Source organism: Oncorhynchus nerka, linkage group LG25 (genome assembly GCF_034236695.1).
Source record: "Oncorhynchus nerka isolate Pitt River linkage group LG25, Oner_Uvic_2.0, whole genome shotgun sequence".
Classification (NCBI taxonomy): domain Eukaryota; kingdom Metazoa; phylum Chordata; class Actinopteri; order Salmoniformes; family Salmonidae; genus Oncorhynchus; species Oncorhynchus nerka.
The window spans coordinates 23276994-23291221 of NC_088420.1; the positions used below are offsets into that span (position 1 = coordinate 23276994).

Here is a 14228-nt window from a genome sequence, read left to right on the forward strand (position 1 = left end):
GATCCTGGCTGACAAGCGGATCTGGCAGATCCTGGCTGACTGGCGGATCCTGGCTGACTGGCGGATCCTGGCTGACTAGCGGTTCTGGCAGATCCTGGCTGACTGGCGGATCCTGGCTGACTGGCGGATCTGGCAGATCCTGGCTGACTGGCGGATCCTGGCTGACTGACGTATCCTGGCTGACAAGCTGACCCTGGCTGACTGGCGGATCCTGGCTGACTGGCGGATCCTGGCTGACTGGCGGATCCTGGCTGACTGGCGGATCCTGGCTGACTGGCGGATCTGGCAGATCCTGGCTGACTGGCGGATCCTGGCTGACTGGCGGATCTGGCAGATCCTGGCTGACTGGCAGATCCTGGCTGACTGGCGGATCTGGCAGATCCTGGCTGACTGACGTATCCTGGCTGACAAGCGGATCTGGCAGATCCTGGCTGACTGGCGGATCCTGGCTGACTGGCGGATCTGGCGGATCCTGGCTGACTGGCGGATCTGGCAGATCCTGGCTGACTGGCGGATCTGGCAGATCCTGGCTGACTGGCAGATCCTGGCTGACTGGCGGATCTGGCAGATCCTGGCTGACTGACGTATCCTGGCTGACAAGCGGATCTGGCAGATCCTGGCTGACTGGCGGATGCTGGCTGACTGGCGGATCCTGGCTGACTAGCGGTTCTGGCAGATCCTGGCTGACTGGCGGATCCTGGCTGACTGGCGGATCCTGGCTGACTAGCGGTTCTGGCAGATCCTGGCTGACTGGCGGATCCTTGCTGACTGGCGGATCCTGGCACACTGGCGGATCCTGGCCGACTGGCAGATCCTGGCCGACTGGCACTACTGGCAGATCCTGGCCGACTGGCACTACTGGCGGATCCTGGCTGACTGATGGATCTAACTGATCCTGACAGACTGGCGGCGCTGGGCAGACTGGCGGCGCTGGGCAGACTGGCGGCGCTGGGCAGACTGGCGGCGCTGAGCAGACTGGCGGCGCTGAGCAGACTGGCGGCGCTGAGCAGACTGGCGGCTCCTTGCAGACTGACAGCTCCTTGCAAACTGGCAGCTCCTTGCAGACTGGCAGCTCCTTGCAGACTGGCAGCTCCTTGCAGACTGGCAGCTCCTTGCAGACTGACAGCTCTGGCTGCTTCATGTTGACTGACAGCTCTGGCTGCTCCTTGCAGACTGGCTGCTCCATGCAGACTGGCAGCTCCTTGCAGACTGACAGCTCCTTGCAGACTGACAGCTCCTTGCAGACTGACAGCTCTGGCTGCTTCATGTTGACTGACAGCTCTGGCTGCGCTGAACAGGCGGGAGACTCCGGCAGCGCTGTAGAGGAGAAAGGCTCTGGCTGCGCTAAACAGGCGGGAGACTCCAACAGCGCAGGAGAGGAGAAAAGCGCTGGCTGCGCTGAACAGGCGAGGCGCACTGAAGGCCTGGTGCGTGGTGCTGGAACTGGTGGTACTGGATCGAGGACACGCACAGGAAGCCTGGTGCGGGGAGCTGCTACCGGAGGACTGGAGTGTGGAGGTGGCACAGGGCAGACTGGCGGCGGTGGGCAGACTGGCGGTACTGGCGGCGCTGGGCAGACGGGTAGCTCAGACGGCGCTGGGCAGACTGGAGAAAAAGGCTCTGGCAGCGCTGGACTGAGGAGTACTGGTGCCTCTGGAATGAGGGGCTCTGGCGCCTCTGGCATGAGGGGCGGTAGCTCTGACAGCGCCGGACAGGCGGGAAGCTCCGGCAGCGGCGCCGGACAGGCGGGACGCTCCGGCAGCGGCGCCGGACAGGCGGGAGGCTCCGGACAGGCGGGACGCTCAGGCAGCGGCGCCGGACAGGCGGGAGGCTCCGGCAGCGGCGCCGGACAGGCGGGAGGCTCCGGCAGCGGCGCCGGACAGGCGGGAGGCTCCGGCAGCGCTGGACAGGCGGGACGCACTGTAGGCCTGATGCGTGGTGCTGGCACTGGTATGCCACTACATCCTCCACACTCTCAGACTCAGCACTCTGCTTCGCCGACAGCTCCAATTCCATCCATGGCTCTGCCCAGGGTCCTTTTCAGTCAAGGATCTCCTCCCAAGTCCATTTATCCAAAGAGTGCAGCCTCTCCCACTGCTGCTGCTGCTGAACCACTTCAGACAGCCATAGACTCTCCCAGAACACCCCACTAAGCTACAATCCCACTAAGCTACACACCACATACAAAAACCCATGTCACACCCTGGCCTGACCAAAACATAAAGAAAAACACAAAATACTTCGACCAGGGCGTGACACAAACGGGTGGTTTAACAGGCGCATGCGCAAAAAAAGCACTGTCGTTGCACCAATGTGTACCTAACCATAAACATCAACGCCTTTCTTAAAATCAATACACAAGTATATAGTATTTTTAAACCTGCATATTTAGTTAATATTGCCCGCAAACAATAATTTCTTTTAACTTTGGAAATTGCGCGTTCTGTGCAACAGAGTCAGGGTATATGCAGCATTTTGGGCCGCCTAGCTCGTTGTGAACTGTGAAGACTATTTCTTCCTAACAAAAACAGCAAACTTGATGATTTAACAAAAGCGCATTTGCAAAAAAAGCATAATCATTGTACCTCACCATAAACATCAGTGCCCAGAAGTATATATTTTAAAACCTGCATATTTAGTTAAAATAAATTAAAGTTAGCAGGCAATATTAAACTATAATCACAGCCGTATATATCCCCCAAGCAGACACATCGATGGCTCTGAACGAACTTTATTTAACTCTTTGCAAACTGGAAACCATTTATCCGGAGGCTGCATTCATTGTAGCTGGGGATTTTAACAAGGCTAATCTGAAAACAAGACTCCCTAAATTTTATCAGCATATCGATTGCGCAACCAGGGGTGGAAAAACCTTGGATCATTGTTACTCTAACTTCCGCGACGCATATAAGGCCCTGCCCCGCCCCCCTTTCGGAAAAGCTGACCACGACTCCATTTTGTTGATCCCTGCCTACAGACAGAAACTAAAACAAGAGGCTCCCACGCTGAGGTCTGTCCAACGCTGGTCCGACCAAGCTGACTCCACACTCCAAGACTGCTTCCATCACGTGGACTGGGATATGTTTCGTATTGCGTCAGATAACAACATTGACGAATACGCTGTTCGGTGTGCGAGTTCATTAGAACGTGCATTGAAGATGTCGTTCCCATAGCAACGATTAAAACATTCCCTAACCAGAAACCGTGGATTGATGGCAGCATTCGCGTGAAACTGAAAGCGCGAACCACTGCTTTTAATCAGGGCAAGGTGTCTGGTAACATGACTGAATACAAACAGTGCAGCTATTCCCTCCGCAAGGCTATCAAACAAGCTAAGCGTCAGTACAGAGACAAAGTAGAATCTCAATTCAACGGCTCAGACACAAGAGGCATGTGGCAGGGTCTACAGTCAATCACGGACTACAGGAAGAAATCCAGCCCAGTCACGGACCAGGATGTCTTGCTCCCAAGCAGACTAAGTAACTTTTTTGCCCGCTTGAGGACAATACAGTGCCACTGACACGGCCTGCAACGAAAACATGCGGTCTCTCCTTCACTGCAGCCGAGGTGAGTAAGACATTTAAACGTGTTAACCCTCGCAAGGCTGCAGGCCCAGACGGCACCCCAGCCGCGCCCTCAGAGCATGCGCAGACCAGCTGGCCGGTGTGTTTACGGACATATTCAATCAATCCCTATGTTCCCACATGCTTCAAGAGGGCCACCATTGTTCCTGTTCCCAAGAAAACTAAGGTAACTGAGCTAAACGACTACCGCCCCGTAGCACTCACTTCCGTCATCATGAAGTGCTTTGAGAGACTAGTCAAGGACCATATCACCTCCACCCTACCTGACACCCTAGACCCACTCCAATTTGCTTACCGCCCAAATAGGTCCACAGACGATGCAATCTCAACCACACTGCACACTGCCCTAACCCATCTGGACAAGAGGAATACCTATGTGAGAATGCTGTTCATCGACTACAGCTCGGCATTCAACACCATAGTACCCTCCAAGCTCGTCATCAAGCTCGAGACCCTGGCTCTCGACCCCGCCCTGTGCAACTGGGTACTGGACTTCCTGACGGGCCGCCCCCAGGTGGTGAGAGTAGGCAACAACATCTCCTCCCCGCTGATCCTCAACACTGGGGCCCCACAAGGGTGCGTTCTGAGCCCTCTCCTGTACTCCCTGTTCACCCACGACTGCGTGGCCACGCACGCCTCCAACTCAATCATCAAGTTTGCGGACGACACAACAGTGGTAGGCTTGATTACCAACAACGACGAGAATGCCTACAGGGAGGAGGTGAGGGCCCTCGGAGTGTGGTGTCAGGAAAATAACCTCACACTCAACGTCAACAAAACTAAGGAGATGATTGTGGACTTTAGGAAACAGCAGAGGGAACACCCCCCTATCCACATCGATGGAACAGTAGTGGAGAGGGTAGCAAGTTTTAAGTTCCTCGGCATAAACATCACAGACAAACTGAATTGGTCCACTCACACAGACAGCATCGTGAAGAAGGCGCAGCAGCGCCTCTTCAACCTCAGGAGGCTGAAGAAATTCGGCTTGTCACCAAAAGCACTCACAAACTTCTACAGATGCACAATCGAGAGCATCCTGGCGGGCTGTATCACCGCCTGGTACGGCAACTGCTCCGCCCTCAACCGTAAGGCTCTCCAGAGGGTAGTGAGGTCTGCACAACGCATCACCGGGGGCAAACTACCTGCCCTCCAGGACACCTACACCACCCGATGTTACAGGAAGGCCATAAAGATCATCAAGGACATCAACCACCCGAGCCACTGCCTGTTCACCCCGCTATCATCCAGAAGGCGAGGTCAGTACAGGTGCATCAAAGCTGGGACCGAGAGACTGAAAAACAGCTTCTATCTCAAGGCCATCAGACTGTTAAACAGCCACCACTAACATTGAGTGGCTGCTGCCAACACACTGACACTGACTCAACTCCAGCCACTTTAATAATGGGAATTGATGGGAAATGATGTAAATATATCACTAGCCACTTTAAACAATGCTACCTTATATAATGTTACTTACCTTACATTATTCATCTCATATGCATACGTATATACTGTACTCTATATCATCGACTGCATCCTTATGTAATACATGTATCACTAGCCACTTTAACTATGCCACTTTGTTTACATACTCATCTCATATGTATATACTGTACTCGATACCATCTACTGTATCTTGCCTATGCTGCTCTGTACCATCACTCATTCATATATCCTTATGTACATATTCTTTATCCCCTTACACTGTGTATAAGACAGTAGTTTAGGAATTGTTAGTTAGATTACTTGTTGGTTATTACTGCATTGTCGGAACTAGAAGCACAAGCATTTCGCTACACTCGCATTAACATCTGCTAACCATGTGTATGTGACAAATAAAATTGGATTTGATTTGATTTAGGGAAATTGTGTCACTTCTCTTGCGTTCTTTTCACCAAAGTCAGGGTATATGTAACAGTTTGGGCCGCCTGGCTCATTGCGAACTAATTTGCCAGAATTTTACGGAATTATGACATAACATTGAAGGTTATGCAATGTAACGGGAATTTTTAGACTTATGGATGCCACCCATTAGATAAAATATGGAACGGTTCCGTATTTCACTGTAAGAATAAACATTTTATTTTCTAAATGATAGTTTCCGGATTTGACCATATTAATGACCTAAGGCTAGTATTTCTGTGTGTTATTATGTTATAATTAAGTCTATGATTTGATATTTGATAGAGCAGTCTGACTGAGCGGTGGTAGGCAGCAGCAGGCTCGTAAACATTCATTCAAACAGCACTTAAGTGCGTTTGCCAGCAGCTCTTCGCTGTGCTTCAAGCATTGCGCTGTTTATGACTTCAAGCCTATCAACTCCGAGATTAGCCTGGTGTAACCGATGTGAAATGGCTAGCTAGTTAGCGGGGTGCGCGCTAATAGCATTTCAAACGCTTTTGTGGAGTGATGGGTAACGATGCTTCGAGGGTGGCTGTTGTCGATGTGTTCCTGGTTCAAGCCCAGGTAGGGGCGAGGAGAGGGACGGAAGCTATACTGTTACACTGGCAATACTAAAGTGCCTATAAGAACATCCAATAGTCAATGGTATATGAAATATAAATGGTATAGAGAGAAATAGTCCTATAATTCCTATAATAACGACAACCTAAAACTTCTTACCTGGGAATATTGAAGACTCATGTTAAAAAGAACCACCAGCTTTCATATGTTCTCATGTTCTGAGCAAGGAACTTTAACGTTAGCTTTTTTACATGGCACATAATGCACTTTTACTTTCTTCTCCAACACTTTGTTTTTGGATTATTTAAACTAAATTGAACATGCTTCATTATTTATTTTAGGCTAAATTGATTTGATTGATGTATTATATTAAGTTCAAATGAAAGTGTTCATTCAATATTGTTGTAATTGTCATTATTACAAATTAATGACCAATCAGTATCGGCTTTTTTTGGCCCTCTAATAATCAGTATCGGTATCGGCGTTGAAAAATAATAATCGGTCGACCTCTATTCTGTACCGGTACTGTCAAGAATCCCGCCTAAGATGGTGCCTCTTCCTGTTCGGGCTGCGCTCGGCGGTCATCGTCGCCAGCCTACTAGCTGCCACCGATCCCCTTTTCAGTTTCAGCTAGTTTTGTCTGATTAGTTTCACCTGTTTCTTCTTTGGGTTTTGTTTTGGGCTATTTAAACCCGGTTTTCTGTGTGGATTATTGTCGATTCCGTTTTTCCGGACAGTTTTGTCCTGTTTGTTGGACTGGGTATTTATGCGCCCTTGTGTGTGGCGTGACCGTTACTCTGTTCTTGGAATAAAGATCCACGTTTTGAACTACCCTGCTCTCTGCGCCTGACTCCTCCACCCACTACTCCTAGAAGCCTTTACAGAAGCCCGCACTAAACCATGGAGTCAGCAGGAGCAGCGACCACCCCTCTTCCATCAATGGAGGAGCGTGTCCTCCATCACACAGCCATTCTCCATCGGATCGGTTCAGCGATGGACCAGATGATGGAGAGGATGGAGCGATGGGAGAGGAGTGGTCTCCCGACATCCACCCCAGCTCCCCCACAGGCAATGCAACCCACTCCTCCTCCGGCGGCGTCCGGTCCCAAATAAAATTTGATTTGATTTGGTAAATTAGCATTTCACGTTAAGGTCTACTACACTTGTTGTATTCGGCGCATGTGACAAATAACATTTATGTTATTTGATTCTACATATTGCTATTACTAGCCATACTAGACTTGAATAGGTTGAATTACTTTAGACCTACTAGAGCCCCTGAAAGTTCAAACTCTGTACATTATGCTGAGCATTAGTTTCAAGTTTTATTAGTCGTATGTAAGGGATACAGATGGTATACACTGTTCAATGAAATTCTTACTTGCAGGTTTCTTCTTGACAATGCAACAACAATAAGAAATAATAAAAGATAAGAATATGAACATAAAGTAAATGGATCAGTAGATTAGAATAGTTAAAGTATAGCTCCCAGTGCTACCACTATCGCAAGTTCTCATATAAATATTTTGTTATATCCAGCTTTAATAAGGCATCTTCATGGCGTCCGTGTTCATAATAATAACCAGTCAGCCCCATCCTACGGAGACCTATTTCCTGTCATCAGGAGGTTGAATTTCCTCTCCATGCTGGACTAATAGAGGCAGTCATCAAACAAGAAGCAGTGATCAAAGGCCAGTACTGTATAGACTCATCTGCAGTTCCTACTATCCCTCTCAACCCGGAGGAAGGCCTGCCTCGGGGATTCAGCATTACTAATCACCAGAGTCTTCTCTCTGAGGTCGTGCTGTACTGTACATCGCTAGCTGCAGATACTAATGGCTGTTGTACTGGCTCAAAGTAGAGTAAAGTATGAGATTTAAAGCTATTATATCAAATCTTTTGTGTGAGAACACTTGAATATCAACACTTGAAAATCAGCGGTCAGCTGTAAATAAATGTATTGGCTAGTTATGAGAGTGAACAAGAATTACACTAGTATGTGGACACCCCTTCAAATTAGTGGATTTGGCTATTTCAGCTACACTTCATTGCTGACAGGTGTGTAAAATCAGGCACACAGCCATGCAATCGCCATAGACAAACAGTGGCAGTAGAATGGCACGTACTGAAGAGCTCAGTGACTTTCAACATGGCACCATCATAGGATGCCACCTTTACAACAAGTCAGTTCCTCACGTCTGCCCTGGTCAACTGTAAGTGCTGTTATTGTGAAGTGGAAACATCTAGGAGCAACAACGGCTCAGCCGTAAAGTGGTAGGCCACACAAGCTAAAAAGAAAATGGAAAAAAATTGTCTGTCCTCGGTTGTAACACTCACTACCGAGTTCCAAACTGCCTTTGGAAGCAGCGTCAGCACAATAACTGTTCATCGGGAGCTTCATGAAATGGGTTTCCATGGTCGAGCAGCCGCACACAAGCCTAAGATCACCATGTGCAGGGCCAAGCTTCGGCTGGAGTGGTGTAAAGCACGCCGCCATTGGAGCAGTGGGAGCGAGCTCTCTGGAGTGATGAATTACGCTTCACCATCTGGCAGTCCGACGGCCGAATCTGGGTTTGGCGGATGCCAGCTGAAAGCTACCTACCCCAATGCATAGTGCCAACTGTAACGTTTGGTGGAGGAGGAATTAATGGTCTGGGTCTGTTTTTCAAGGTTCAGGCTCCTTTGTTTCAGTGAAGGGAAATCTTAACGCTACAGCATACAATGACATTCTAGACAATTCTGTTGCTTCCAAATTTGTGGCAACAGTTTGGGGAAGGCCCTTTCCTATTTCAGCATGACATTTCCCCCGTGCACAAAGTGAGGTCCATACAGAAATGCTTTGTTGAAATCATTGTGGAAGAACTTGACTGGACTGCTCAACTATCTGCCCTCCAGGACACATACAGCACCCGATGTCACAGGAAGGCCCAAAAGATCATCAAGGATATCATCCACCCGAGCCACAGCCTGTACAACCCGCTATCATCCAGAAGGTGAGGTCAGTACAGGTGCATCAAAGCTGGGACCTAGAGACTGAAAAACAGCTTCTATCTCAAGGCCATCAGACTGTTAAATAGTCATCACTAGCCGACTACCACCCGGTTACGCAAACTTGCACCTTAGCGGCTGCTGCCCTATATGCATAGACTTGGACTCACTGGCGACATTAATAATGGAACACTTGTCACTTTAATAACGTTTAAATTATTTTTACATACTGCTTTACTCATCTCATATGTATGTACTATATTCTATTCTACTGTATTTTAGTCAATGCCATTCCGACATTGCTCGATCTAATATTTATATATTTCTTAATTCCATTCCTTTACTTTTAGATTTGTGTGTATTGTTGTGAATTGTTAGATACTACTGCACTGTTGGAGCTAGGAACACAAGTAATTCGCTACACCCGCAATAACATCTGCTAAAAATTTCATTCATTTGAAACAGTTATTCTAGTGTCAAGATGTACTACAAAGTGTAAATTGGATAATTTTGTTCATAAAATCAGTCTTTGGAACATCCGTGCGTCACAACGGGTAAATGGACATCAATTTTAAATGGAAAGTTGCCCACTAACATGGGATTGATTGCTCTCTATCCAATAGCATAGACATTGAGACAACACTGCCCCATATTTTATACTTGAGAAATACTACACCAAACAACTTAGTTATATGTAAAATTGTGCAACTTAAACATCCTCTACAAAAATGTCAAAATAAATGACAGATTTCTTGAGTTATCTGAGATTCTGGAGATTTTGTGGAAGTGAAATAAGATTCCGTGTCTACAGTGTCTCATGGGGGACAAACGTCATTCACCAAACGCAGAATCGATTAGGCAGCATATGTCCAAGAATAAAATCAAAATTTTCTAATGAGCAGAATCGCCCAATCGGCATGTCCACTGGCTCTTTAAGTGAGACTGCTTATCACAGCGTCACCTATAGGCCAGTTGGTGCAATCGGTGCAAAATGTTTTTTTTTTTATAAGAATGTTATATATAAGAATATGTTTCACATCTTCGATGTGAATACCTAAATATGGGTGAAGTAGGCAAAAATGTCATTTTTCGGGACATCAGACCTGCTTAATTCTCACTTAAAACATAGTTTTTGTGTTTAATAGGCTAAATTACACATTCGGTTCACATCTGACTCCAGTGATCTGTTCTGCAATTTGGAGTTTATGACATTTCAGATTTAGATATAATTTTTCACTAAGTAGTTTTGAGGTAGTGAACAATTTTTTTCTAAGTACCTTTAGTTAAGTAAACTATATTTTTCTTAAGGGTGGCTTTAGTGTAGCTTAACTTATTCTTGTGAGAAGTAATTGTGACAACCCTCCCTGCCGAATTCTTTCTCTTTGCTCTTGTTTTCCTTAATAGGATGTCGGCGGGCGGAGCTGGGAGGGCATGGGACACACCTGGGCTTGGGTGTGTCCCAGGATAAATACACCTCTTCCCCATTCATTGAGGAGACTCTCTCCATGCAGACACACTGTTAGATTTTGGTTGTGGCATTTTTTGTGGCCGTTTTGTTTGTTTGTTTGTTTGTTTGTTTGCTTGCTTGTTTGTTTGTTTGTTTGTTTGTTTGTTTGCTTGCTTGCTTGGGCACCTTTCAACACCCCTCATTATCACATTTATGCACGCAACCACTCACTTACACTACTGATTACTGATTACACACACCATTGTTATTTGTATCTACGTTACTTCAGTTAATAAATATATTTGTGTTATTCCTAATCTCCACATTGTCTCCCTTTTTCTTACGGACTTTGAGCCGACAAAGAGAAGTATATGTATCATACAGGATATCATGTTTTTCTTAGGCCAGGGACCCCTCCATTGCACTATACTGCAGAGGCAGAGAGTGGGACTGAAACAGGCTCCACTTTCCCTGCAGCCGTTAGTTCATACAAACACAGAGCTGTTGGCAAACAAACCATTTTCTCCCCTTTTCATTAGAAACAAATGCGGCAGCCTGGTACGGTACGAAGAAATACCACCTAAATAACTCACTCCAGTGTGTCATCCTTAAACTCACACACATGCACATACACACACACACGCCATAAACATACACATAGGCTAATCTAATTCATTCTCCTTCAGCAGCTTTACATGCTGATGTATGGTAATGAAGAAGGAAACACCCTGCTTGCACATGCAGTCTGTGTGACAGACCTTCTATATGAAATCCGGCCCCTTTCACAACAGCTCCATCCATATGATGGAAGTGGAGGAGCCACTGGGAATACGTGCAGATGTCTGCTCAGCTGTGCAGCTTGAGACCCCAGGAGAGTTGCGATCTGCCTTTAGCTCGATTGCTGAACACTGCAGCTACATACGACACAAGTAGCCCAATTCTGATGTTTTTTTTCCACTAATTGGTCTTTTGATCAATCACATCAGATCTTCTTACATGACATATTTTTCAGATCTGATCTGATTGGTCAAAAGACCAATTAGTGGAAAAAAACATCAGAATTGGGCTGCCTGTATCAACACAGCCTACAGCAATTCATACTTTGCTGGCAGACTGAGGCAGCATCAATATTACTGGGTGTGAAGCAGACAGAGGGCATGATGGTCAGATGATGTAAGCTGCAGGGGTGTAGTGCTGCTGGAGCACGGAGGAGCAGCACTCCCTCAATTCTTTTCAATTTGAGAATACATGTATTCCATGAAAAACAATAGAATGAAAATCCAAATAAATATGTATAGCCGTCTAGAGGTAGTTAAATGGTGGTTTCTTCCCTGTCTATTCTCTGGCAGTGGCGAGAATGATGAAGAACTAATGGCTGCGTGTGTGCACTGTTGAAGCACGTCAAAGGCTTGATCACTTTGGCCAATCAGAATGCTGAAAAAATATCTATATTCACTGTGTCTGTCTGGGTGTTCATAAAACTTCATGGACCCCTTTTGAGCAGTAGAACCCAGAAGGATATGTGACCACTTGGTTACAGCGACACAGTTCTGCCGAGGAAACTCAAACCAGAGTGGCCACTGCAAAGCTGTTACGGTTTTCTTGTGTCGAAAGAGAGGAGGACCAAAATGCAGCGTGATTATCTTTATAGATCTTTAATAAAGATAATAACGAACAATACAAAAACAAATAAACGTAACATTAAAAACCGAAACAGCCTTATCTGGTACAAACAAACACAGAGACAGGAACAATCACCCACCAAACACTCAAAGAATATGGCTGCCTAAATATGGTTCCCAATCAGAGACAACGATAAACACCTGCCTCTGATTGAGAACCACTCTAGGCAACCATAGACTTACCTAGACAACTCTACTATACCACAATCCCATTACCTACAAAAAACCCAAGACAAAAACACACCACATAAATAACCCATGTCACACCCTGGCCTGACCAAAATAATAAAAAAACATAAAATACTAAGACCAGGGAGTGACAGATGGCTCTGGCAGATCCTGGCTTGCTTGTGCTTCTGGCAGATCCTGGCTGACTGGTGGTTCCGGCAGATCCTGGCTGACTGGCGGATCCTGGCTGAATGGCGGATCCTGGCTGAATGGCGGATCCTGTCTGAATGGCGGATCTGGAAGATCCTGGCTGACTGGCGGATCCTGGCTGACTGGCGGCTCTGGCTGCTCCATGCAGACTGGTGGCTCTGGCTGCTCCACGCAGACTGGCGGCTCTGGCTGCCCCATGCAGACTGGCGGCTCTGGCTGCTCCATGCAGACTGGCGGCTCTGGCTGCCCCATGCAGACTGGCGGCTCTGGCTGCCCCATGCAGACTGGCGGCTCTGGCTGCCCCATGCAGACTGGCGGCTCTGGCTGCTCCATGCAGACTGGCGGCTCCTTGCAGACTGGCGGCTCCTTGCAGACTGGCGGCTTTGGCGGCTCCTTGCAGACTGGCGGCTCTGGCAGCTCCTTGCAGACTGGCGGCTCTGGCAGCTCTTTGCAGACTGGCGGCTCTGGCGGCTCCTTGCAGACTGGTGGCTCTGGTGGCTCCTTGCAGACTGGCAGCTCTGGCGGCTCCTTGCAGACTGGCAGCGCTGGACAGGCGGGAGACTCCGGCAACGCTGAACAGGCGGGAGACTCCGGCAGCGCTGGACAGGCGGGAGACTCCGGCAGCGCTGGACAGGGGGGAGACTCCGGCAGTGCTGGAGAGGAGGAAGGCTCTGGCAGCGCTGGACAGGCGGGAGACTCCGGCAGCGCTGTAGAGGAGGAAGACTCTGGCAGCGCTCGACAGGCGAAGCGCACTGTAGGCCTGGTGCGTGGTGCTGGCACTGGTGGTACTGGGCCGAGGACATGCACAGGAAGCTTGGTGCGGGGAGCTGCCACCGGAGGGCTGGTGTGTGGAGGTGGCACAGAATGGACCAGACCGTGAAGGCGTACTGGAGATCTTGAGAGCAGGGCTGGCACCAACCGCCCTGGCTGGATTTTCACCCTAGCCCGGCAGATGTGAGGAGCTGAGATGTAGCGTACCGGGCTAAGCATGCGTACTGGGGACACCATGCGTTCCACCGCATAACACGGTGCCTGACCAGTACCACGCCCGCAACGGTTAGCACTGCTAGGCGCACTGTAGCGCTGAGCTGGCACAGGACGTGCAAGGCTAGGGAGGTGCACAGGAGGCCTGGTGCGTGAGGCTGGCACCATCTTCACCAGCCGACTAGCACGCACCTCAGGACAAGTATGGAGAGCTGACCCAGGTGCCATCAAATCCCCGACACGCTCCGTCGGCCGAATTCCGTGCCTCATGCACCAACACAGCAACTCCCTCATAACTCTCTCCTCCAATTTCCCCATTAACTCCTTCACAGTCTCTGCTTCACTCACCTCAAACACCGGCTCTGGTTCTGGTTTCCTCATTGGCTCCTTACAATAAACAGGGGGAGTTGGCTCAGGTCTGACTCCTGACTCTGCCACACTCTCCCTGTGCCACCCCCCAAGACATTTTTGGGGCTGACTCTCGGGCTTCCATCCGCGCCGCCGTGTTCGTCTCTCCAACTCCATTCTCCTATAACCCTCTTCGCACTGCTCCAGCGAATCCCAGGCGGGCTCCGGCACTCTCCCTGGGTCGACCGCCCACCTGTCTATTTCCTCCCAAGTCGTATAATCCAGACTTCGTTGCTCCTGCTGCCGCTGCCTGTCACCACGCCACTTGGTCCTTTTGTGGTGGGGGATTCTGTT

The 14228-nt window shown here is 48.6% G+C and overlaps 1 protein-coding gene across 1 annotated transcript in view; it reads left to right on the forward strand.

Moving 5' to 3' along the window:
• The window catches only part of LOC115109777 (transmembrane 6 superfamily member 2-like), a 28880-nt gene extending 17465 nt beyond the window's left edge, over window positions 1-11415 (forward strand). Inside the window, 1 exon segment of the mRNA XM_065009928.1 lies at window positions 11274-11415. Within this exon segment, the coding sequence (XP_064866000.1) occupies window positions 11274-11415 (142 nt within the window).
• The last annotated feature ends 2813 nt before the right edge of the window (window positions 11416-14228 follow it).